We start from the raw sequence: 27,013 nt of genomic DNA, 5'->3' as shown, positions 1-27,013 counted from the left end.
TAACCACCTTTTTAATAGCGTCCATGGTCGAACAGCCCTTACGAAACCCGTATTGCCCAGGATGCAGACTTCCGCTTTGATCCAGTTCAGCTTGAATCCTAACCGCAACAAGTCTTGTAGGCCGCAACAAGTATCTGCAGGCACTTGTAAGAAACTCTGGTGGAAGTTTTTTTTTAAATAGATTTAAATGGTCGGCCGGTATTTTAGAAAATTTGGTTAGAAGATCTTTTTTAAAAAATTTAATATTTTAAACATTTATGATGTTAATAATTTTTATTTTATTTTTAAACGTTTATATTTCGTCTGTGACGATTAGTGTTCATTATGATAATATATAAATATAACTGAACTGTTTAATTATGCTAAATGGATCATATATCGCATGTTTTAAAGTACGTTATGTTATTTTTATTTTGGAATGTACATAAACTAAGCAGTTACTGTGTATGATTTAACAGCATACATGATTACAAAATGGAACGAAGCGTTCATTAATAAATAACCTTGAAAGAACACCCATATCACGTTAAATGTCAACAAAGCATCATAAAGTACGAGTAAGGAATGCTGTGTCAAATAATGTATAATATATTTCATATAACTCATCGAGTAATAATTTTGAAAAACTGTTTTATTTCTTCATAGTGAAAAAATATTTTATGAATTTTATTTAAAAAAATAAACGCAAATATGTTACTTTTAAAATCTAATATCTTAAGAAAATAAACAAAATTAAATGTAAAGGTTTTATAGATGTATGCATAAAAGCAATATACATGCGATGCAGCTTTCTATTCATATACATGCAATCATTAAGACATCTTTCACGCTATTATAAATTCCATCTCAATGAAAAGTTAAATTAATTGCATTCTATTTTTATGTTAAATAAACTTCAAATTTATTTAGCGATTTATTAAGATTATCGACACAATATTTGTTAAAATGTTTATAATCAAAATATAGATACATAATAAACAAACTTAAATCATTTTATTTCCAATCCGCTGGTTTCAAGACGAAAACACATGTAAAACAATTGGAATTTATTAATACTCTGTCGATTCAGTTTCAAAGGGTATATTATATGTCCATTTAATAAAGTAAAATGTGAACCAGCCGGGTTAAACTCATCATCCCAAAATCAGCAGATTTTCGAAGTCGAGAGTTCTACGATACGAGTCCTTGTAAAGGCAATTGCTTTTATATGAATTTGGATGCTAGACTGTGCATACCGGTGTTCTTTGGTGGTTAGGTTTCAATTAACCACACGTCTAAATATTGGTTGACCCGAGTCTGCACAAAACTATATGTTTACCGGTACATTTAGGTAAGATTAGGTAAAAACCTAAACCTACCGGGTTGGTGTAGTGGTGAACGCGTCTTCCCAAATCAGCTGATTTGGAAGTCGAGAGTTCCAGCGTTCAAGTCCTAGTAAAGGCAATTATTTTTAAACGGATTTGAATACTAGATCGTGGATACCAGTGTTCTTTGGTGGTTGGGTTTCAATTAACCACAGATCTCAGGAATGGTCGAACTGAGACTGTACAAGACTACACTTCATTTACACTCATACGTATCATCCTCATTCATCCTCTGAAGTAATACCTGAACGGTAATTCCCGTTCATTTTCACCTAATCTGTGAAATGAAAAGTAAAAAGAAGTTAGAATCTACTTGTGAAGGAACCAAAATACGATACAAATAACTATACCGAAAGGACATCTTAAGGATCCCTCGGGACACCTAGCCTCTACCCCTCCCGAAATATCTTACGAGATCGGGAAATTTTTATACAGATGGAAGCATCCTGACTTCTGTAGGGATAGATCCCCCTTGTGACGATTCGTTCACCACACCAGTCCCTCCGTTTCTAGTCCTGATGGACTTTACCGGAGGTCGTCTTATTGACACTATCATCTGTTTGAACGGTAATTCTGACTGTGCAAGACTACACTTCATTTACACTCATACATATCATCCTCTGAATTATTATCTGAACGGTAATTACCGGAGGCTAAACAGGAAAAAGAAAAAGGAAAAGTGCAACCAATAACTGCCAAGAAATGCTCTATGTAACTAGGAACTCCTATCTCTGGTGGCAAGGGCAAATGCCTGGGAAATTAAAGTTGGACTAATTCGGGCCGTGACTGAAGAGTCCCCCGGCCGTAGTGTTGACAGCTCTACATTGGAAACAGACCCTTATTACGCACCCAAAATCAGATCCAAGTTTAGTACTCGAAAAACGGTTTAAACAAAAACAGAATAACTTAATTATGACTACATGGAATGTACGGACAGTACGGGGTAGAGATGTATGGATGATATGTTGGTGGATTTGAAGTTTATAGAAAGGGAGATGAGGGTTAGAGAGAAGTGGTGGCTAATTGTGAGGAGGATAAGGCTCCTCTATGGCTGTAATGTCGAGAAAAAGAAGATATATGATCTATAATCTCTGATGCCAATCATCAAGTGTAAATATTGAATTATCCTGAGGTGATCTAACGGAATAATTAATGATAGGAGAAAATAATATTTCACTTTAAATTAAATCTTTTTTATAGTGTTAATAATTAAAGAAAAACTCCAATATTATGAGTATTATAATTTTATTTTTGGATAAATTCGTATTGGTGTTCGTTCACACATCCCCTATAACTTAAAAATCGTAAATTATTCTTATTGGGAATTGTATTTAACTGAAATGGAACTGAATAGTGGAGAAGGGTACTCAATATTTTTGGGAAATTTGAAGGTAATGATACACAAATAATGATTTTCTTGGGTGGGCTGATTCATGTAATTTTAACATTTCCAATCGTTTGAAATATATAACGCCTAAGCGATTTTCTTCCAGAAAAAAAAATATATTTTTTCATATGAAAAGAATCTGTAAATAGCAATTTATTATTAAAAAACCTTAGTGCTAAAAAAAACTTATATGTCAGTTCACAATTTAAATTTCAATAAAATAAAGTGACGAATGCATGATCACAGGAAATGGATTGAATGCAGTGAATTTACAATAAAAATAAAATTTAGTAATTAGGTCACGTTAAATTACGATGTAGTTAAATGTACAAAGGAGTCGATCGGTTAAAAGAATTTCGTGATGAATTCCTTCCGTTTGTTGTTTTTAAATTAAAGCCTTGAATGGGCGTTAATGACCAAAACAATCTGTCACATTGTGTCTCGTAACTTGCTGACCATGAAAATGTTGATTATCACCATTTAATATCTGGTGACCTAAATAAATATAAATAAGGGAAAAATATTTAATTTTATTTTTGAAAAGCTCTTTAAGAAAAAATGCATTAATTCAAATAGATATAATCGTACTAAAATTCGTGCATGTTTTGTACGTAAGTGGATTTACATTGCTTTTTAGTGCTCTTTTTTAGTTATACAAAAATAATATTCTGATCTGTTTTTAATTTTTAATATTTTAGTCACAATATATTTTTAAATATCTGGTTTACGATGTAATAAAGGAAGAAAATAAATTTTTCCAGAATAAACGAATTTTCTATTTTATCTAAAAACACAATATATATACCCTGTGTCCCACGAAGAGGTGTATGCTTTTAATTTAGTATTACTCGCTCATTCCCCCACCGATTCTACTGAAACTTACACACCTTTTAACAAAGGTTCTAAAAATGTTCTGTAAAAATTTTAACTTTGTAGGATTTATAGAAACAAAATAGCGGCTTCCCAAAAAAACATCAGTTTCAGATAAACCATATTTTTTATTTATTACAAAATAGCTGGTAAAAATTATTTATAACAGATGATAATTAGAAGTAGAATAATTAAAATCAGTTAGATAATTTAGTCATAGTTATGACAAATTATTAACTTGTTTTATTCAATTTTAACAGCTGTTTAACAGTATATCTTCTGTTTTAATCATTTTTACCTACTATTTTGAAATGAATAAAAAATATGGTTTATCTAAAATTGATGTTTTTATTCGGAAACCGCCATTTTGTTTCTACACATCCTAAAAAATAAAAATTTCACAGAAAATTTATAGAACCTTTATTAAAAGCTCTGTAAAGTTTCAATAGATTCGGTGGCGGAATAGGCAGGTGATGCTAAATCAAAAGCGCATACCTCTTTGTGGGGACAAGGTATATAGAAACTTAATGGTGAATCCTAACCAAGGTAATTAGGCATCTCTTTAAAAATTATCAGTGATTTCACAACGTCTGGAACATCCAAAAGAATAGCATCACGTTAGTAAGCGGATGTGAGATAAGGATAAAATTCCAGAGGTCGAATCCACATTACAAATAAAACCGTTTCCCTTATCTTGGCAAAGAGTTAATGATGTTTACAGTTTGCATTAGCTGGTTACTATTTTTATTTTTGTTTGAGTATCACTTAAATTTGACTGGTTTGAAGCTAAAATCAATTCCTTTATGTTCTTTATTAATAATTTAACCTCAATATAATTGTTACATTCTACATTTCTCAGTTATCTGGTTTATAAATTTCAAACAATTTTTACCCTCCACATATCCCTTTAATAAAAAATTAATTAAACCTTCATATCTTAATATTTTGCACACCAATCGTGTTTCTTTATACAATTTTGCCACATAACATCTTTCCTCTTCAGTAGTATGAAATTAAACAATTTTTTGATGGGGTATCTTTTTAGATCCCAGCTTCATTCTAAACTTATTGACCCCCTGTTTTCAATATTCTCCTGTATCACACCATTTTAAAGAACTCTAATTTTTCTTTCTATTTCTTTTTCATGTTTAGCTACCAAAAAGTGAAACATAAATAGTTAAAAAGAATTATCGCTAATTCTATGATCTGTATTTGATACTAGCAGACGTTTTCAAACCTGAAAACTCTTCTTGCTTGTGTCAGTTTGACCTCGTCAATCCTTTTTTAATTTTATTCTGTAGGTAATTATTGTAATCTTATTATCTAGTAGAATTCTGTAACTTCTGATATATTATGTTCCTTATCTTAATATCAATTTACTTATCGTCATCAGATAAATTTATTTTCAAACTGAATCTCTCTCCTATATATAATCCATTCCATTCAGAATCCCTTCTAATTCATTTTGTTTTTGTCAAAATAACAATGTTATCGCCAAAGCATAACATTTCTATGTTAAGATTTGTCGATGAAAAATATTAAAAAAAGTGGACTATGTTAAGATTTTTTGTATTTTTGCTAATATATCGATTCCTAATTTTTTTTTTGTTATGAAAGAGCGGGCATCAACAGCTATGGTCATTTATTTAGTTTGGTGAAAATTAGTAGCGTATGAAAAGGCAACAAGCCTGACATCTTTATGTAATAGTTTATATTTTTATAATGAATAAGCAAGTTATGTAACTTTTAAAGATTAGCTGCTATTTGTTTAAACAATGGTAATGTTACCGTGAAAGGCCGGAATTAGAGAATGTCAACACGTCAAAATACGTCGATGAAAGACCGAAATATTTGCTTATAATACATTCGGACCTTCACCGGTATACGTCGACAAACACTGATAAGCTCTGGTGGTGGTCAAAACGATAACTAGAGATTTAAAAAAAATCACCCAATACTAATCTCTAAGGTAAATAGATTACGAGAAACCCTCATAAAAAAGGAAGTTTAAATTTAAGCCAAACATAACCTACGCTCGCTTCGCTCGTTAACCTCGTCTAATTAACATCAAATATACAAATTATATATGTTATTCTCCAACACTGGAGGCGATTAATCAAATTCACCGCATTTATAGAAAATGTAATCAAATATTCCGAGTTTTATTAATTGAAAGGCCAATCAGGAAATACAGAATATGGTAACTGCATGGATGAACGATAACGATACAAATAAATGGCCAATTGTTTGTCCTTTGTTCAATTTTTTTATAAAAATATTTTTATTCAACTTTCACTATCAGTGCATACTGAATGTCGACATATCCGGCGAAGGTCCGAATAAGCAAATATTTCTCGGTCTTTCACCGACGTATTTTGTGTGTCGATATTCATCAGAGAATATCGACATTTACCAGATATCGGTCTTTCACGGTGGTAGTAATATTGTTAACATTGTTAAAAATGGTAAAAAATGTCGTGATGATTCATAATAGAAGACCATAGTATTACAGATTATTATAAATGTTCTGTAGTAAATATTTCGTATTTTACGAGAAACCAAAATATTTATATAGATAATTATAGCTTTGTAATTATAAAAATAATAGTTATGAAATTTCACGAAATAATTTCATGTTTTACTCGACTCTGATCAGTACATTTTTATTTGTTTATAAAATTTGTTTTTAAATAATTGAATTGCAAAGGAAATATATATATAAAGAGGTTAAAACTACGTACTAAACTTTTCAGAGGATTTAACTAAAAGTCATCTAAGATATGGCAAAAACATTAAAACTAAAATTTTCTCCAAAAAAAAAAAAAAGAAGTAGATACGTAACATACACGTACACTACAGATTTATATACTATCAAACTTAAAAGTTCTAAAGAGTTAAACAAAAGTTCTCGTTTCAATTATGGCAACTGCATTTTAATCCAGTTCGACACAAATTAAATCTAGAAGTGAATAATGGATTATGTAAACGCATAACCGCAATATTCTCAGAAAAAAATTTACAAAAACTGAATTCAGATAAAAATGCTAACAATCTGTCTGATTTCTTTAATGAGATTTTTAATGGCTTTGGATAGGTCACGGACTATTCTCGCCTTATTCTTTGATTACCTAGACCTCGCCATTTTTCTTTCCTAAAATAAAAAAATTTGGTATGAAAAGTATCGCTTTGAAATAATATCAATTTTTCTTCAAGTAAAGCTATCAAATGATAGATTTAAACCGGTTATTATATACTAAATACTTATCTTCTTGAAGGAGCATATTACAAGGTATCCTACAAGGTTATATTGTGCCTCCTCTTCTGTTCATCTTATATGTAGACACTCAATCTCCGCTCAGAAATGAAATGAGAATAATGAAATAGGTTGATGTTATTTCTTTTATAATTATAAGGTGAAAATAAACCTATAGTCAAAATAGCATCTGTAATATTACTAAGTCATGTAACGAACTAATTTTCCAGCAACGTGGTTCTATCAAACTTAGTCAAAGACTAAGGTTGTGGAATTTTTTTTAATTCTCAAAAATCATTCTCGAAGGTTAGGAGGAGGCTAACTCAACCACCCTGAGATTGAGATAAACATTTACATTACTGTAAATTTCTTGAAGTCCTTCTGGATGGTATCTTCTCACAACAGGATCATCCAAATAAGTTTTGAAAATAATAATTTAAAAATATATAAAACAAAAAACAGACATATACTAGAAAGGAAAATTTTACCGAACTCGGAAAGACGTTGCTATCTGGTATTAACCAGTTAATAAATTATTGAATTTCGGTGTGTTAAAGATTAAAGCAATATAAGAACAAAAAAGACATCAAACCGGTTACATGAAGTAATATAAAAAAATTACGTTTCAGGTAAATATATTTTAGGCGGAAGGTGAAAATGGTATATTTTTTGTTGTAAGAAAAATGTCGCGTGTTCGCTCATGAAAAATTATGCACTGTATACGAAAACCGTAATTTTTAAAGAAAAATCATGAATCATAATAAAAAACCTAACTATTTAAATGAAACTATCGTTAAATATATAAAAATTAGTCATGTCACAAACTAGAAAAAATATATGCTACGCTTTATCCAACTTTTCCGAATTTTAAGCATTATTTATTATATTTATTTACATACTTTTAACATTTATTTATCCAGTACTTGTGTTCGTAGGTAACAGTTAACACAAATACATTTTATAGTTTCGTTTATTATTTTTTTTAAAGTTATTTTAATTTACATAAAGTAGCGTAAATTTTATTGTTGTGAAATATCGAACGAATAACGTACACGTTATAAGAATTGTGTTAGGAGAACAAGACACAATATTCACGTGAGCTCTACCGGAAGAAGGAGGGATGATTATGTTGCACGCAAGCTCGGCTATACCGTTCATATGGCCAGTGCTTGACCAACTTTCTGATCAGAGTACCCTCTCTCGTCCTTCTATATCCGTCATGTTACTTTTAGTACGCATAGTCATTATGAGTATGTATATATTTCACTTTTTCTATATTTTATATTATTTATGATTCTTCTTTTTTTTATCGGGATGTAATAATAATTGAATACCGGCCGATATTTATTTAATTTTGTTTATCTGCCTATTTCTATCTAATGTAAAATATTAATGTATTTAAAAATAAAACATGAAATTGTCATAAAAATTTATAAAAGTACATCTGATTTATAATCAATAACTAATAAAAAATATTTAAAAAAGTTTATATATCGTTTAACAAATATATTTTAACAAAAATATTTACTTCATTAACTATTTTCATACGTACAATAAATTTTACAATATTATAATTACATAAGTTGTTTAAAAAAAATTGTAGGCTTCTTTAAGTAATAGTTATAACTTGTGCAATATATATTTTAGATACTATTGACAAATATCCCAAAACTTCAAATTTTAGTGAATATCGGTGTAATCTTTTACAAATTGTCTTCAGAGATATTTATTTTAATTCTTTTATTTCTTTTTGTTATCTCATCAATTTATACTTACAAACATGTTTTGTGTTCCATAAAACCTCTCAATAGGACATTGTTATAATTTTTTTTTATCCCGGTTTTTTTTTATGATGATAAAGAGATTTGTTGTTAATTTATATTTTTGACTGATTTTTATGAAATTTATTTTTACATCTTTAAGGAGGAAAACCCCATTTTTAATCCAGGTTTCCATAAAATAAAAAGAAGGAAGGAGGGAAGAAAATCCCAATTTTTTAAAAATTATTATATCGAAATAAATATAGTAATAGTAACAATGTAATCTATTTAAGAAAAAAACAATTATTATTTTTATTTTGTGAAATAAATTATATTTATTCCATTACTCAGTGAACCAAGTAGGCAGTATCTGCTGATAGACGGAAGAAGTTAACTAACCCTGTCGGTTAGATAACAAAAATAATAATTCTGATTTATAATCAGTACTGAATTTATTTTTTTGATTTTATTTTATATGACCTGTTCAGATTAATTTTATTTCTCTAAGGTAGTATATTTTATAAATAGAAACTTAATAGATCTGGCGGTTTTAAAATCTTTTTAGAGGAATCTGTAATTTAAATGATAATCCACGATTTTCTCTTCCTTTAATTTCTTGTATATCGCTCTCATTGAATGTAGTGAAAATTTAATTTTCTTTTTTCTATTCTAGAATTATGTTAGGTCAAGATACAGTTGTATAAAAGTTATTATGGGTTACATTAATTTTTGTTTTTGGATTTTATATTTTTATTATGATTTGAATTTGGATTTAATAGTAATTTTTTAATAGATTTTTTGAATTTTGCTTTTAATTACGTGAAAACTTAATTATAATGAATTATTTATTTTGGGGGAAATTCCCCTTCCAAAAAATTATTCTATTTACGTAAAAACAAATGAAAAATGGAAAATTAAGAGAAACAAACTACACTCGATTAACTAACCCATAATTAAATTAATATATTATTTCCTAATTTTTGCCCGTAATTTTCCAACTAATAAAAATATGATATCAGCAACAAAAAATGAGCTTATGAGAGGTTAACAATCATAAAATTCCATAAAAACTAATTTTATTTTAGAAATATTACAATATTATTGGATAAAGGACACTGATAGAGATAATTTTAGATACTAGCACTTGAAAAAAAATTAAAAAAACGAATTTATAGATTTTAAAATTATATATATATATTTAATTTAATAAATTATCCAATTGAATACAATTATATGCCGCAATTTTTTTTTTTTACTTGTTTTACGATTAAAAATGGAATTCATTTAAGTACGTGACTAAGAGAGAACATATATGATAACAGAAAAACAAAGTTTTTTATGCTTTTCTATAATATTTTTCAGGGAAGTATTTATGTTATGCACATCAAAATTGTACACAATTAATATTTATTCATTTAACTTCATTCTATAAATAAAGTAATAAAAAATAATCTATATCCTACTGGAAAAAAATGTTTTCATAACATTAATGATGAATTAATCCACACTAAATATTGTAACGAAATGTTTGAGAAAATCTACACATTTTTCTTTATATATACTTAATCTGCTGTAGTAATTTTTCAATTTTAATCTCTCTTATTTTAATATTACTTTCTCACAATTTATTTAAATTTTTTTATTATAAATCGACTAATTGTAGACCTATTTATTCACAAAAATTTCAAATCACATATATGTATATATAACTATTATGATTTTTAATTTTTAGATATTATTGGACGTTGAATCACTGGTAAATCCAGTGACCCGAAGTAGTAAAGGCCAATTAATGACTCCACTAGACGCTGCTTTATACAAAGGTAATCGTGGTTGTGCAAAATATTTACAATTACACGGAGGTGTACCAGCCAATAAACTTACATCAGAAGCAGCTGCGTTACGAGGTGTTTCTAATAGGTCAGATAATACATTTTTCAAATTAAAATTTTTTTTTTTAAAATTAATATATGTCATTTTATAAAATAACTAGCCGGTCAGCCAGCTTAGCGTCTTCTAACGAGTTTTCCCGTCTAGCAAGGAGGCTCCACCCCCTGGACCCGTTTTGTTCGTTATCCTCATGGTTGTGAAAATAATACTGATAAATAATAATTAAAGTGTAAAAAGCTCTTTTTCCTCCAACGTTTCTACTGAAGTTCTGATACGCTTCTACTGTAGATGAAGTTCCCGTTATTATATCCGATGCTTTTTTTTTGGCTTCAGAAGTTCTGACCTATACTCTTTCTTTTATTCGGACGCATTTTGATACGTCTGAAGGGTAAGGAGTCAAAAGTTACCATGCAAAATTTTCAAAATTATTAATTTTCCAAAGTCCTCTTTCCAACATAATTATTTTCACACACTTCAGCTGTTTCAGAGGACCGGGATACTCTCATTCTTTTAGCAGACAGAATAATAAGAAAAGTTAAAGGTTACTTCTCTTTCTTAAAGGTATATGTTTTTTAAATTTTGACAATCAATTATTGACAGTCAAAATAAACAAAACCCATAAAAGCAAAGCTCGCTAAATTTGCTAATTTAAGCTAATTACAATAGTAAGATATTAAATATTTTACAGATTAGGTTAAATGATTAGTAAATAGATGTGAACTCCGAGATCTTTCTCTTTTACAACAGAAATACGAGTATAATGAAGTAAAAGGATTAATTTTTTTTCTTTAATAAATATCTTTAATATCTTAACTCCCATTAGGAATATCGTGATAATTCTAATTGGAGATAATAACCGAGCCTCTAAGGTATAAATATGCAGTGTTAAAATCAGCCCAGCAGTTTTTGCGTGATTCGCGCACAGGGACGATCCTACCTATCATTTTATTATATGTATAGATTAATCATTCATATTATCATACATATTATTATGCTGTATGGTATAAGCATACTATTTTTATTTTTTTTAAATTTGGAAAATAATTTTTTCAGTAAAATTTGTCTGAAACTTACGTAACAGTAACTCATTTTTTTTAGTTTTGTATTACATAATGTTTAGATCAAATGTTCCAGTCTGTTGGATGCATTTTGAAATTACAAGATCTAGTAGGTGCTGCTACCTACCGGTTTAACTAGAAGTCAAATTAACAATCAAAATAAATAAGATAAACCTTTGTTACAGAAATAATAACCGAAATAAAATATCAATATTTTATTGAGAGCGAAAAAATCATAAAAAACCCTTTCTTTCTCCAAAAAGAAACATGATCTTCTTCTACATTTTATTTTTAAATACTGCACCATCTAAAATATAAAAAACTGATTTATCCGATGTTATACTACTGGACTTGATTTACTGAGATGATAAACTTATAGTTACCGTAACATGCGGAAAAAATGTGAACTAAATATTTCTTAATTGTCAGTTTACTGGACAGTCATACGGTACAAACTGATCGCAAGCGTCAATTAACAGATATTCATGTGCTGTATATTAATCATTATTAATTTATTTTATTATTAATAATAAAATATACACATCTTTATTATTTTTATTCAGTACCGATATTATTATTTAATTACGAGATTATTAAATTTAGTCCACTAATTCTTTTGCTATTTTATCATCTATCTCATTGATTTTTTTTAATATTTATGTTTCAATTGTTACGATCATAAATAAGGAAAAAGCCGCAAATATGAGAAAATCATCAGCTTACACACCTAAGAAAAATACTGATAATTTTTCAACGTATATTTTTTACGATTACGTCTTTTCTTATTAAATCATAATTTACATCAGTGCTTAATGGATAATAGTATTACTTATTAAAATTAACTGATTATTTGTATTTTTGAACAGTTTATTATGCTGTTCCGATGTTGCTAGGGTTTACGCAACGACTGTTTTTAGAATCCCTCATTTTTAGGATTCACTAGGTGTTTAAGCTGGCCATAGAATATTACTTAGGTATTATGTATCAATATACTTTAAAAATCATATCCTTTTTAAATTAATTTCCTATATACAGAGTGTCCGCAAGATATTAGTTAAACTTAAGAACTGATCTAGGACATCAGAATAAAAAAAAATTTCATGAGGCCAGAAGGAAAATGAAGCGAGATTCATTTGTTCATATTAACTTTTTTTATTTGTTTTCTTCTCCTGAATCAGGTCCTTAAGTTTGGCTAAGACTTTCCACAATACCCTACACATTATCCTACCCAGAAACGATCAGCGATTTTTCTTGTCTGTAAATTAGAAAAGATAAGCTACGAATTGTGGTAGCGTTCAACTTGATGCACATGATAATGATACGAGATTTGTGGTTCTAAAAATTAATTATATAATAAAATAAAATTTACATGAATTAACATGAGAAGATATTCCCTACTTGAATATTTTCAAAATTAATTTTTATATCAAAACTAGAAAATAATGAAAATTATTTTATTTATTTTTTTGAGAAATTAAATAATTTTAATGAAAACAGTTTGAAGAAAGAGGTAACTATTTAAAAAAACAAAAGTATTTTTCCAGATCTGAAGTGGAGCCGAGATCAGAACAAGCAACACCAGAAATGTTAAGTGTTCGTCAGAAAGAAGTGAAAGAAACTCGTTCGTTAGCGCCGAGTCCTCAAAGAGAACAGAAAGAAACGCATTCATTGACTACAAGTCCAGTAACAATAACAGGAAATAGAATAGTCACTCTAGTTGATGGCAATTCTAATAGTCACACTGTACAGGTTGGTAACCTACTACATATTTCTTTGTCAAAAAAGTTATTTTTAAATATTCTTACTAATAAATTCGTAGATTGAAAGAACCAAATGAATATTACAGTCATTTATTCTACAAAAATGTTCAAAAAATAATTTTAAAAAATTAATTCATAGAATTTTTAATAACATTTTTAAAAGCATTTCTTTTTTTTTTAATAATTATTCTAAAATATTAGTACCATATTAATTTTATTTCTTTGATATCTGAAACTTGTTATCAGGAAAGAAGCTTTGCAGTTATGAATTCTTTAAACATAGAATATTTATTTTAGAAGGAATCCCTGAATGTATTATCAAAAATATTAGACGTCCGTAATAATAAAAAGTTGTTAATTTGAAAGTAAGCTTTAAAAATTCAAATATTCACCAGTTTTCTAACTTATATGCTAGTCTAAAAGTGGATTGCACGCTACATACATTTGAATATTTTTGAATTCACTGTTGTTTATTTACGCGTACAGCAAATGTAAGTTGTAGTTATATGATAAAAAGAATTAATTTTCTCCGAAAAACAATTTGAGAATGACTCTTCTCATGATATCAAGATATCAAAACATATCGAAATTATACGTTTCATTATTATTGTTGTCATTACGTAAGCCCTTGACAATAAACATGTCCATCTGTCCTTGGTAATATATTTTTCAACCTTTCTGTGGTTGAAACAATTTCTATATTTATTCCTTCAGTCACAAATACTAGAAGTAAAAAATTATTTGTCTCTTATCTCCTTAGAGGGTCTAAAATTGTTTAGATTTGAAAGACGACCTCCGGTAAACCCATCCCCCTCCGTTCCTAGAACGGAGGGGATGTTGTGTTGATCGGAATCATCACAAGGCGGGTATCTTTTTTAACGGATATCAGGATGCAAAAAAAATAAAAGCCTTAACAATAATAAATTATTTTAAAATAATAACAGATAGATGTGATATAATTAATTTTTTTTTAGCTGCACGTGGAAGGAGAAGTACAAGTTTCACGTCAAGAAGAAACGAAAGATGTAAGCGGTAATGAAGATGACAAAGAAGACGAAGAAAGAATTCGAAAAAGACGTAGGAAACGGCAACAAAAAAGAGAAGAAGAGGAAGAAGATGATTATGCTAGTGAAGAAAGTGACAGGAGAAGAAGAAGAAGACGCAGGCGAAGAGAAAGAGATGACTATAGTACCGAGGAAGAATTAGATGATAGTGGATCTAGAGGAAGAAGAAGAAAAGGAAGCAGGAGAGAAAGAGATCGCAGTGAAGATAGTGAAGAAGAAGAAGAATCGGATTATAGCGATAGAAATCGGAGAAGAAGGAGAAGTAGAGATCGTCGAACTAAGAAAAGCAGAAAAGAAAGGAAATCTAGCATGAGAAGAGACAGAAGTGAAGATTTTGATGAAGAAGATAAACGAAAAAAGAAAAAAACCGGAAAAAATAAAGAAAGGACAAAAGTTATCAAAGAAGAAACAAAACGAAAAGAAGTAATAAAAAGCAAAAAGATTATCGAAGAAAGGAAGGAACAAGACGAAAGCGTAACTACACCTACCGTTTCAAAATCCAGTATTACAACAAGCGAAGAAAGAAAATGCGAAGAGAAAACAACAAAATCTGTTAGCGAATTCATAGCCGGCGGAGCTGACGCGAGTAGGAGTGAGGGTGAAGAGCAAGAAAATGTAGTACAAGTTGTGGAAGCAATAGTTCATCGAGAAGAATTTCACGGAGAAGTTGACGGACAAGAAACTCAGGAGCAAGCTGCACCTGAAGAAAAAGAAGAAGAAGCTAAAGTCGAAGCTACGGACCAAGAACAGAAAGTACAGTCAGATGTTCTTTCTGCTGAAGAAGGACCAGAAGAAACGGGAACACCAGAACCAGTCGAAAATTCGCCTGACGCTTTAAATGAAACTAAAACAAAAGGAAGGAAATCAAAGTTAAGAAGAATGAACAAAGAACTTGTTGTTTCAAAAGCTTCACAACCTGAGTTATCAAAATTAATAAAGGAAATTAAAACAGCAAGTCAAAGCGAAAAAGAAAGTGAATCCAATGTTGTAAACGATACAAAATCAGGAGATACTTCCGAATCTCCAGAAAAGATCGATGAGCTTAGCGAAAAAGAGCCAGAAACAACCGCTCCTGAAAAGGAAGAAGAATACAAAGAGGAAGAAGAACCTGATGCTGCAAAACAAGAAGAAACAGTTGTAGAGGAGCAAGAACCCGTTACGGAGCCGAAAGAAGAAGTAGAAGAAAAAGATGAGGATGAAGAACCTGTTGTGGTGGATAAAGAAGAAAGTGAAACTGTGGAAGAAACGGAACAAACAGAAAACCAGACAGAGCAAATTGCAGAGGAAATTAAAACGGAGATTACAGAATCACAAATACAGGAGGAAGAAAAACCTGTTGAACCAGAACCAGAACCAGAACCTGAACCTGAAGATGAAGCTGAAGAGAAAACTGAAACAGCTGAAAAAATTGCCATTCCTGAACCACAAATTGAAGAAACCAATAAAGAAGATAATGAAACTGAGAGTAAACCGGAAGAACCAGAGAAAACAAGTATTTCGATAGATTCTGAAGTAATAGAATTAGTTCCAAAAAGTGATGCTTTTCAAGAAATAGACGTTGTTTCTCCCGAAGTCGAACCAGAAACAGTTGTAGAAAAAATAAAAACTGAAGTTGAAGAAACTGATGAAAATAAAATGGATGAAGAGACCTCGACTAAAATACCGGTTGAAGTGAAGCAAGAAAAAAGCTCGGGGAAAAAGAAAAAACAGAAGAGAGAAATAGATAAAAAAGCATCAGAGGAAAAACAAAAATTAGCTAATGAAGATGATGATAGAAGTTTATCGGATCGGAGTGAATCTGAAAACGATCTAAAACAAAGCTTTGAGACGGTAGTAGAACGAAGTGAATATAAAAGAAAGATAATGAAAGATAAGAAAAAAGCAAAATCGAAAAAAGATGTCAGCGTAACGTTGACAAATATCGTCGACGAATCTACCGCTAAATTTGAAGATGAACAAGATATTAGTGAAGAAGAAAGAACTATATTATCCGGAGACGACGGTAGCATAGATGTAGATACAGGAAGAGCATTAGTTAGAATAATAGGACGCGCCCACGAAGAACGTGGAAGAAGAAGAAGGAGAAGACATAGCGGTGAAAGAGCCCCTCCACGCGCTCGGAGTAGCTTCTCGATAGTAAGCGACACCCTCAGCACACATTTAGATTCCGGATTCGAGCCTTCTCCACGTAGGGATAAATCACGTAAGTGTTTTGGTGTATCGAAAAAGTTTTTCATTAATTTTATCGTTTTGATATACTCACTAATTATGAACTACCCTTTTGGAAACCACACTTACGAGAAATTTATCTTTTTTTTTGTCTTAAGTCATTTGACTGGTTTGATGCAGCTCTCCAAGATTCCCTATCTAGTGCTAGTCGTTTTATCTCGGTATACACCCTACATCCTACATCCCTAACAATTTGTATACATATTCCAAACGTTGCCTGCCTATACAATTTTTTCCTTCTACCTGTCCCTCCAATATTAAAGCGACTATTCCAGGATGCTTTAATATGTGACCTATAAGTCTGTCCCTTCTTTTTAGCTATATTTTTCCAAATGCTTCTTTCTTCATCTATTTGCCGCAACACCTCTTCATTTGTCACTTTATCCGCCCATCTGATTTATTTAACTAACTACTACTAAATTTATCTAACTATATTAAACCTTATGAGTATAACCCCTTTTATGAATAAATTAATGAGAGTTTAAAAATCGTTATTTCTTATCCTCGTTACTGAAATTAGTAACAGAGTACTCTGAAAACATGACTTTTCACGTCCTGAATCTGCATCACAAATCTCTATTTGGATTGTTTACTCCTAATGGAGGAAGAATTCTATGGAGAAAAGTTTAATGCAGTCAGAACATAAATATAGGATATTTTACTGCCAAGTATTTTTTCCAGTTAACATTTACAATTCTACAAAGTGTAATGTAATGTAACTGTAATGTTTGTAATTATACAAACACTTCTTTAAAAAGAAAACTGAGTATACAAAAAATTACTTTTTTCTGCTTCATAATATAACTGACTTAATGTTCGAATGATTCATTTTTACTCATTTTCGTCTTCCAATTTTTGAGTGATTAGATCAACAGATTTTCAATTATTGACGATTTTTCCAACAATAGTTATTTCATTTAGAATTTGTTATTTTAAAAGATTTAAGAATTTTTATCGTTTAGATAAACTTAGTAGCACTTTTATCTATATTCAGCAACAATACATCGTAGGGTGGTAATATACTATTCCATTTTCGGAAGAAATTGTTTTATCGGTTTCTCAACTTATAAATCCCAGTTCGCAGTTCATTTACGTATTCTATGTTATTACATGATAATTATAATATACTCCTCTTCCTAGTAATTCAGGAAATAATTATTAAATAATATATTTTATTTTAAATAATATTATTTTAATACCGCTTCATCCCTAGTAATAATAAAATTAATATTAATTTTATTTGCTATACACATTTTCTTATATAGCTTTTTCAAAATGAACAAACTATTTAATTTTATTTTTAATTTAAAAAAAAAAATAACCGTTCCTTATTGATAAAGTTATTTTTTGAAGAATGAGCAATAACCGCTGGAAAATTGGTGGTGATCCTAAAACGCTATCGTTGGGTAGGAAAATGAGAAAATATTAATTATTTATATAATCGTTTTTTGGTGAATTTCACAGTTATATTAAGCCAAAGAGAAAAAAGATATCTCCTCAATTATCCGAACACAAAATTTTATAAGTGCAATTAAAGTGAATAGTTTAATTAAGAATTTGTTAGGGAATAAAATAAGATCCGTATCGATTTTTTTACAATGCTTAGCTTAGCGTTGTAATAAGCTGTAACTTAACGATTTACACGAATAATACTTCTAGGATTGTCTCCAAAAAGACAATCCGTGTTGTCTATATGAACTGCAGTGGTTTTTTTTGTTAAAAACAGTACATTTATTTTATTACTCATCTACTTCATTAATAAGTTTATTGTATCGATACAGATCCTTATACAATAGTAGCAAGCTAACGCCCAATGTGATGGATGATAAAAAATTTTTTAGTTTGAAAAAAAGGTCATTCCTGACTGGGAATCGAACCCAGAAACTCCAGAAATTACTAAATAATTTTTTTTGTCTTTAGTCATTTGACTGGTTTGATGTAACTCTCCCAGATTCCCTACCTAGTGCCGGTCGTTTCATTTCGGTATACCTCCTACATCCTACATCCCTAAATTTGTTTTACATATTCCAAACGTTATCTACCTGCATAATTTTTCTCATCTACATGTCCCTCCAATATCAAATCGACTATTCCAGGATGCCTTAATATGTGGTCTGTAAGTCTCTCTTCTTTTAACTATATTTTCCAAATTCTTCTTTATTCATCAGTTTGCCGCAAAACCTCTTCATTTGTCACTTTATCCACCCGTCTGATTTTTAACATTCTCCTGTAGCACCATATTTCAAAAGCTTCTAATCTTTTCTTCTCAGGTACTACGATCATCTACGTTTCACTTCCGTATGCTTTCTTGATCTTTAAATTAATTTTTGATGTAAGCAAATTATATTTCTGACTGAAAGCTCGTTTCACTTGTGCTATTTGATATTTTACCCATATTTAGTAATTCTATTTTCCAAATAACAGAGTTCTTCTTCCTCCATAATCTTTTCTCTTCCTAATTTTATATTCAGTTGTCCATGTACATTATTTCTACTACATTCATTACTTTTGTTTTGTTCTTGTTTATTTTTATGCGGTAGTCTTTGCGTAGGACTTCATCCATGCCGTTCATTGTTTCCTCTAAATCTTTTTTACTCTCGGCTAGAAGTACTATATCATCAGCAAATCGTAGCATCTTTATCTTTTCCCCTTGCACTGTTACTCCGGATCTAAATTGTTCTTTAACATCATTAACTGCTAGTTCTACGTAAATATTAAAAAGTAACGGGGATAGGGAACATAATTGTTGGACTCCCTTTTTTATTATGGGTTCTTTCTTATGTTCTTCGATTATTACTGTTGCAGTTTGGCTCCTGTAAAATGTTAGCAATTAAATAATTACGCATTATTTAATAATATTATTACTTACTCTCTTTATGATAGTTTAGTAAATATTCTAAAATAATATTCTAAAGTAATAATAGAATATTTCATAAACATTGTTATTAAATCGTGTAATTATATCTTTTTTGTATGAAGGCAAGCAAATCTAATCTCTATTGTAGTATTTAACGCTTCAATTAACGCTTTTATGACGAATTACATTTTAATCTAATATAATTTAATTTTTGTTTATTTTTATTAAAATAATATTTTTTAGGAATACTTCTTAGAAGAATTACTTGCTAAGGCAATTATCATAAAAATCATTAATTACTTTTTACAAACTGCTGATAAATGTTTTGAGATATTATAAATAAAGGTCAGCAAAGGGTCTCTTGACTTTTCCGGCTTTGCCCTAGACAGATTTTTATTTAAAATATGTTATAGAATTTTTAAATATTAATGATTTAATTATACAAAAATTTAGATTACAATTGTGAAAAAAATCAAAAAGTTCAATAAAAAAATTTTGATCTGATTTGACCCGCTTTACCAAATGACGTTTATATCATAAAGATAATACTGTAGTAAAAAAAATTAAAAGTTTTTGGGTCCCAAATTAACCTATTGCTTTACAGCTATCTCATATAATATTTCTAATAACAAATAAAACTTGAAAAGCACACAGTATTGAGGTTATAAAAAAATATTCAATTCTTAAATCGGGATTGATGTAACTCCCTTTTTTTTTAAAAAAGAAGTTGGTTCGTCTACATTAATGCTACATACAGTTGAATTTTCAGTCTTGAAAATTTCTTTTTATAAAACTGATAATTTAAATAAGAGGCCTTTCTGCCCCTTGTTTTTGGGACATAAAAATATATTTATTGGGCTAATTATTTGCTTCAATAAGTTAGCTCAAGTTAGTTCCCTATACAACGTTATTCAACAAGGCTGCTAAAAAAATAGTTTAATAAAAAAAATAATTGTTTACTAAAATAAAAAATGTGGATACTGTGATCCCCCTCGACCGATGGGATAAAAAATCAGGCCAAAGCTGAGATGTACATACATAAATATTTGTACCAAATTTCGACTTTTTTTGGTCAAGGGGTTTTCGAAATATTTTAGCCGATCGCTATTTTTTTTTCTTTTACAGTTATTCTATTGAAGCAGGAGTAGAGTTATGACCGATAAAGTAAAAATAAAAATAATAATAAACTAAATTAGTATAACAATATTAAATAGAGATTTATAATTATAAAACTGTTATTTCTAAACTGTAATTTTATTATTTTCTTTCATTTCCAGAAGAAGGTAGAAGAGATCGCAGCGCTGGTCCAGAGTTAACACCAGCATCAGTTACTCAAGCAGTTCAACATAGTATACGAAGGTATAAGAAAAATAAGTAGGGTGTTACTAATTATCAAATTAGAAAATATGCGTATTCAAATCAAAATTCTATAAAATATATCAAAATATGTATTGCAATATTCATTTTTATTTTTATTATTATGCAAGAAAAAAATAACTATAGAGGACTATAAAATAGTAAATTACATATATTTAATTTTTTTTACTTGACTCTCGTTTCAAATTCACTTGTCAAACAGTAAAAGGAGTAATCGGATAAAAAGTATTTTTGAAGTATTGGATATTCGAGTATCTTGAAATTTTTTGTATTGAATACTTTCTTCTAATAATAATATAATCATATTTATTCAAATTAATGTTGACATTCATATATAAGTGATTTAGCAGGTATGAAAAACAATTGACACACGGGTTTTATCCAAATTAACTCATTTATTTTTTTAAAAAATTCTTGTGCAGTTCTGCGCAAGAAGACCGACTTTTCGTTAATTTTTTGTGTAATATTAGGTAAATTTCATAAAAAATCTGCCTATTGTAATGGGCACCATGATTCGACTTCCGGATAATTTCGACATATATTCAGTTCAAAATATCTATATATATTTATTTCACTTTCTTGTGGACACGATAACTGCTGTAATTTTGCGCCAATCACTTTCAAATTGATACATAAAATAAAACGACCTAAAATCTCCGTCGAGTTCGTTAACGGGCAAAATCGGACGATGGGGGTGGAAATGGGGGGCTTTTTCGAAAAAAACAAAATATCGCTATAACCTTCTTATTAAGTAAAAAATCGAATTTTTTTTAAAGTTCCTACTATTCTTTGGATAAGGGCCTAAAACTTATTTAAATAAAATTTTTTGATATCACCAACCATTGGCCCAGGGGGGTGGAAAAAATAGGGTTTTGAAGACAAAAAAAAAATCATCTTAGTATTATTATAAATCAATTCGGATAATTTTATTTGAAAATAATAAAAATTATTATTAGCAAACTTTGTTTATTATCTTTTATACAATGTTTATTATATTATACTTTTTTTTATTATTTACTGTTAAATACGGAAGCAAAGTTTTGGCGAGAGTGTTCGGCTTTACTGAGCAGTAAAAGAGGGATTTTCTGTACAACTGGTAAAGTTGTAAAGACATAGTAAATTTCATTAAAATATGCTATATATTTCGTTCCTAGAGCGTGCACTTCATTTATGATTTTATAAATACTTTTAGTTCTAATGTATATTAATATTCACTGAACTTAATATCAATATCCGAACATGAAGATGCTAAACTTTGATACTAATGTGATACTTAAGATACTTTGATACTTAAGGAATAATTATGAATATTATAGTAATGGAATTATAAAAAGTTGATAAATGATCTGAGAAATACGTTAGCATATTAAAACGTAAATTTAAAAACACACAATGTAAAACTATCAACAATGTTTCTGATTTCTGTCCTTAATTTTTATTATCGTTGTTATTTAACTTACATTCTTATTTATCTATTCCCCTACTTTCGCACCTATAGAAAAATAATAAACATCATAGAATGATAACTTTTTAAAACAGTAAAATAGTCATAAAAAGTTGTCTGTGTAAAGGTACTTTGTTTTAAAAAAATAAAACGGTTTGATGTCTCAAATGACAATAGATCTAACTATTTCAACAAAAATGTACATTATATTTCCCTCCCTACATTTGTGATGAAAGTTGAATTATTAATTTAATAATTCCTCATTTAGAAAAAACAATACTAATTAGAGTTTATGGTGGATTGAAACAGTAAAATATAATACAAATTTATAGAATTCGTTATTTACTCGGATGGTATATTATCCTATCACAGTGTGAGTTGAAAATTGTTCCTATTCTAGTAAAATTATCTAACTAGTTTTTCTTTTGATAAAAAAAAATCAACTGATAATTTTAAAACAAGGAAAAGTTAGAAAAATAGGAAACGGTTAAAAAAACTCCCATCTTGTGGTGAACTGGTTTTATGAATTTCAAAAAAAATTTAAACTGTATGTTTCTGACAAACAAAAAACAAGTTTTCATAAAGTCTAATCCTCTTTATAGAAGATAAAGTGTAACCCTAGAGTATAGAAAATATGATTTTCTTCTCTGTTATTGACTAAAACTGTAAAACATAACAAAAAAGGTTGAAAGCTGAGTTAGCAGTTAAAGAAGTATTTTTTATCACTTATAACAAAAAAAGTCGGCAATGAATTGCATAATCGGCTTATGTTATGCAATCATTTCTGAAAAACATTCTTCAATTCAATAATTTCAAGACTATTTGTAATTTTATGATAAAATAATTCCTTTTTACGAAAAGACAATAACCAAAATTACGAATTCCTTTTTTTCACATTTTTATGTAACAATATTTATTTCTAATTTTATGATATATAGTTAAATAAATAAATACAAAAAACTGATAGTTTCTATACTTGTTAAATATAAAAAAACTTGTCTGACATATTTAAATCTTTTAATTCTTGATGCCAAGATTCACAAAAAAATAAAGCGACCATCAGGGGGTTTTTTAATGATTAAAATATTCACTAAAATTGACTTTAAATAAATTAAAATCTAAATTTAAGATTAATTTTTTTTTAAATTTGGATTTCCCCCGTCAAAGGAGGAGGGGGAGGAGGAGGTCATTAAGTTATATTAGTGAGTATTATTTGAGAAAATACGTTTTGAGCATTAAAAATTAAAATTGTGAAACTTTTTTTCATTTTGGGGGCTCTCATACTCAAGGAAAAAACATTCGGGAAGTTGATTTTTAAAAACACAATCCCTAAGAGGTGATAATAAATTAAAAAAATAACTTTTTAAAATTGTTTGAAAAATAAAAAGATAAAACCATAATTCGTAATAACAGTTGTAATTTTTCCAAGAAGACAAAAAAAATATTTTTTGGTACCACAGTCCATTGGAGTGGGAGGAGCAATAACTGTTTACAGTAGTTTGAGGCCTATCAATGTAGAAAATACAAATGCAAAGGCAAAATATAACTTTCATTAACTCCTTTTCTGAATCAAGATATAGCTAAAAAAAAGATATATATATATAATTTTTTGGGGGGAGGAATAATAAACAAAACCTTTTGGTAATCTGTGATCTTGATAAAAAGAACTTCAACTTTTATAAGAAAAACCTTTTGCTAAAGTGCCCCAGTAAATATTTTTAATTTTATTTCAGCCAAAACACCCGCACCCGTTTTTCCAATTTTTGCAAAAATTTAATATATTATTCTCCTCCAAAGAAAATCAGTTAACGGTGTCCAGAGTTAGACCAAATACAGATAATATATACGCACAAACGTCCGACTGAAAAAAAAAATAGATTTAAAATCCAGAAAATCCATTTTTGTCAGATTTTTAAGACTAAATCTATTTATTTTTTTGTTAATTTTTTTTCAATGTCACCTTAAGGCACAAAACTGAAAAAAGGCCAATTTTTTATATTTAATTTTTACCAGTCTATATACTTTTCCGTTATAGCTATAGCAACACGTATCGCTATAGCCGGGAAAATAATAAATAACTGATTAAAAATTATTGTTTTTTTTTTTTTTTTTTTTTTTTTTTTTAATTAGTTTTGAAAGTAAAACTTATTATATATTTATTTGTTCTTTAGGTATCATTTGGAACGGAAAATATTTCATGAACTTTTAGAACTTAAAAGACTTCAAATAAGAGCAGGAAGAAGCAATGAAGCTGTTCTAGTGAAAAGATTATCAGAAGAATATAGAAAAGCAGCATTAGAAGTCGGCTTGATACCATATCAAGGGCCTTATCAATTTCGATCGTTTGAAAACTACTTGTACGGTAAAAAAAATTACTTTAATTAATATAATTTATTAATAAAATGGTTTTAGTTTATTTTAAATTTGACTGAATTAATCCTAAGGTCAAGAAAAATTTAATAAATTAATTTTTTTACAATTAAATATCGACAATCAGACCGTTGTTTGGATGCACTGAACATCTATAATTGATTTGAAATAGAGAAAGTTCAGTAGCAATTAACTGCTTAAAATTCTGGTTGGCACCCTATATAACTTATTTATAGATGATAAAATTAATTTTTTGTAGGCACGATAAAATGCCATGACTGACCCGGGAACTTTGAATCCAGAACCACTGGATGAAAGGCATACATTACGAAATGTTAAATAGTTTAAAAACTCATTTTTTATCACAGTACAGTTATGTATTTTTCACAGATAGGTGTACTGTGAAAAATAAATAAATATGTAAGGAATAACTATAATAAAATATAATGGTTAAGAAATATAAGAAATAAATACAATAATATGTATGTATTCCTTATAACTGTTATAATTTTTACTTTCCACAATAATTCAGAAGGTTACAAAAAGAAGGTTACAAAAAATTCAGAAAGATTGGAATTAACCGATCGACTTAATAATAGAAAAATTAAATACTTTTTACTAAGATAAAAAATTTTCAGTAAGAAAATTTAATTTTCTTAAAAAATGTAACAATCCTGTATTAAATAAAGACAATGTTTATCATCCGCTGTTTTATATCAGAAGGATTATTGTTTCACACAATTTGTTTTAGTGTTTCTCATAATCGTGATCAATGTGAAGCACCAAGAATATAAAGTATTAAGAGGGCATGATCAGAGTAGCTTTCGCTGACAGTAATGGTGTATGGTATTTACTATACAAACAGTCCTTGCGGTGAATAAGAAATGAAGGTGCCTCTTGAACGGCAGAATATCACATGAATCTTGAATATTATTTTCTCATGATAATGTTTAATTAGAAATTTGTTTCATTGAAGAAGGCGATATAATTAAGGATTATTTAGCTACTCATAGTTATTATCTTTTTTTTTATAGAAATCACAAAAATTGATGACTAAGCAACACAAAATCTTGTATTTAGATTATGTTAATATAAATATACACTGTACGGTTTTGAAAAACGGTTTCTCCGTTTCTGAACCAACTTGAAATAAGATAATTAAAAAAAACGTTATTGAAATTTTGTCTAATGTAAGAGAAACGCCTTCAAAAATATTATGATTTCTTATATAAAGATAAATGAACAGATGATGAAATTTAACAAAAATCTAAACGTTTTATTAATTAATTTATGTTTTTATTAATAATTTGTTAATATTACTAATATATATCAATTTAAAAAATAATTTTGAAATATTATTATAATTATAAATATATATTTTGTTTATGTTATTAGATCAACTAAGAAGATTACAGTTGGCTGAACGTAAAGTTATACCAAGATTAAAGTCAAATGATGATCTTGAGAAATTAACAGCAGCATTAAGTAAGACCCGTGCCGGAAAAGCTTTCCTCGAATCGGTACCGGATAATCCAATGTGTTGTACGCATTCAACCCATCGTTGTTATCACGCTACACATGCCTATACTGGGATTCCCTGCGCGGCATACAGTAAGTATATAAATGTAACATTTGGGTCCTATCACATATTAATGAATATTGTAAACTTTCTTTCCTAATTTAGGAAATATTAATAAACATTTAAGGAAATAAAGACAAATAATTTACGGGTAATCAGTTTTAAGTAATTTATTTTATTTATTCTATAAAATTATCGAACAAAGAATGATACACAGTTTGTTAGTTATTATGTAACAAAGAAAAATATACAAAATTAAGGAATGAATAATGAAGATTATATCGACAAAATTTTAAACGTATATTATACAAAGATTTAAATAATCAGCTCGAAATATTTATTGCTAACATTTATCGAATTAGGTACCTCAACGAGACCTAAAAATTAAAAAATACGTCTGCAAAAAACATTGCTGACAAACACTGCTCTTCAATATAATAATTAAAGAGCTTGGTGGTGATAATTTTGTATAAAGTGTAAATTTTTTTCCACGTGAGACGTCTTCCCAGGCATATATTTAAATACTTTACATCCTGTAAAGTACATGATTTTTTATATAACGTAAGGTTTATAGGTTTATCCTTAAAAATCCACTTTTGACATCGTGCTTGAATATTATAAATCTGCAGATTTTGAAGATTCGAGTAGGTGAAGTAAAAATTTTGCAGAGGAATTTTCCGACGCGGTGTCGGAATTTCTTGGTATGGCAAGGAGAATCATTGGAAGATCTGCGTACTCGTGGCGCTTGACG

General features: G+C 28.8%; 2 protein-coding genes across 2 annotated transcripts in view; one reads left to right on the top strand and one right to left on the bottom strand.

Annotated features, from left to right (window-relative positions):
• The window catches only part of LOC142324884 (molecular chaperone MKKS-like), a 268,322-nt gene that overhangs the window by 86,559 nt on the left and 154,750 nt on the right, over nt 1-27,013 (bottom strand). The window lies entirely within an intron of this gene.
• LOC142325669 (uncharacterized) overlaps nt 1-27,013 on the top strand; it is a 90,022-nt gene that overhangs the window by 57,652 nt on the left and 5,357 nt on the right. The window contains exons 7-12 of the mRNA XM_075367704.1: nt 10,367-10,554; nt 13,127-13,331; nt 14,317-16,609; nt 20,770-20,851; nt 24,485-24,675; nt 26,079-26,294. Coding sequence (XP_075223819.1) covers nt 10,367-10,554; nt 13,127-13,331; nt 14,317-16,609; nt 20,770-20,851; nt 24,485-24,675; nt 26,079-26,294 — 3,175 coding nt within the window. The remainder of the gene's footprint in view (nt 1-10,366; nt 10,555-13,126; nt 13,332-14,316; nt 16,610-20,769; nt 20,852-24,484; nt 24,676-26,078; nt 26,295-27,013) is intronic.

The sequence above is a fragment of the Lycorma delicatula genome, chromosome 5 (assembly GCF_047948215.1).
Source record: "Lycorma delicatula isolate Av1 chromosome 5, ASM4794821v1, whole genome shotgun sequence".
Classification (NCBI taxonomy): domain Eukaryota; kingdom Metazoa; phylum Arthropoda; class Insecta; order Hemiptera; family Fulgoridae; genus Lycorma; species Lycorma delicatula.
The sequence above is the reverse complement of the archived record's forward strand: the minus strand, read 5'-3'. Positions and strand labels throughout refer to the sequence as shown.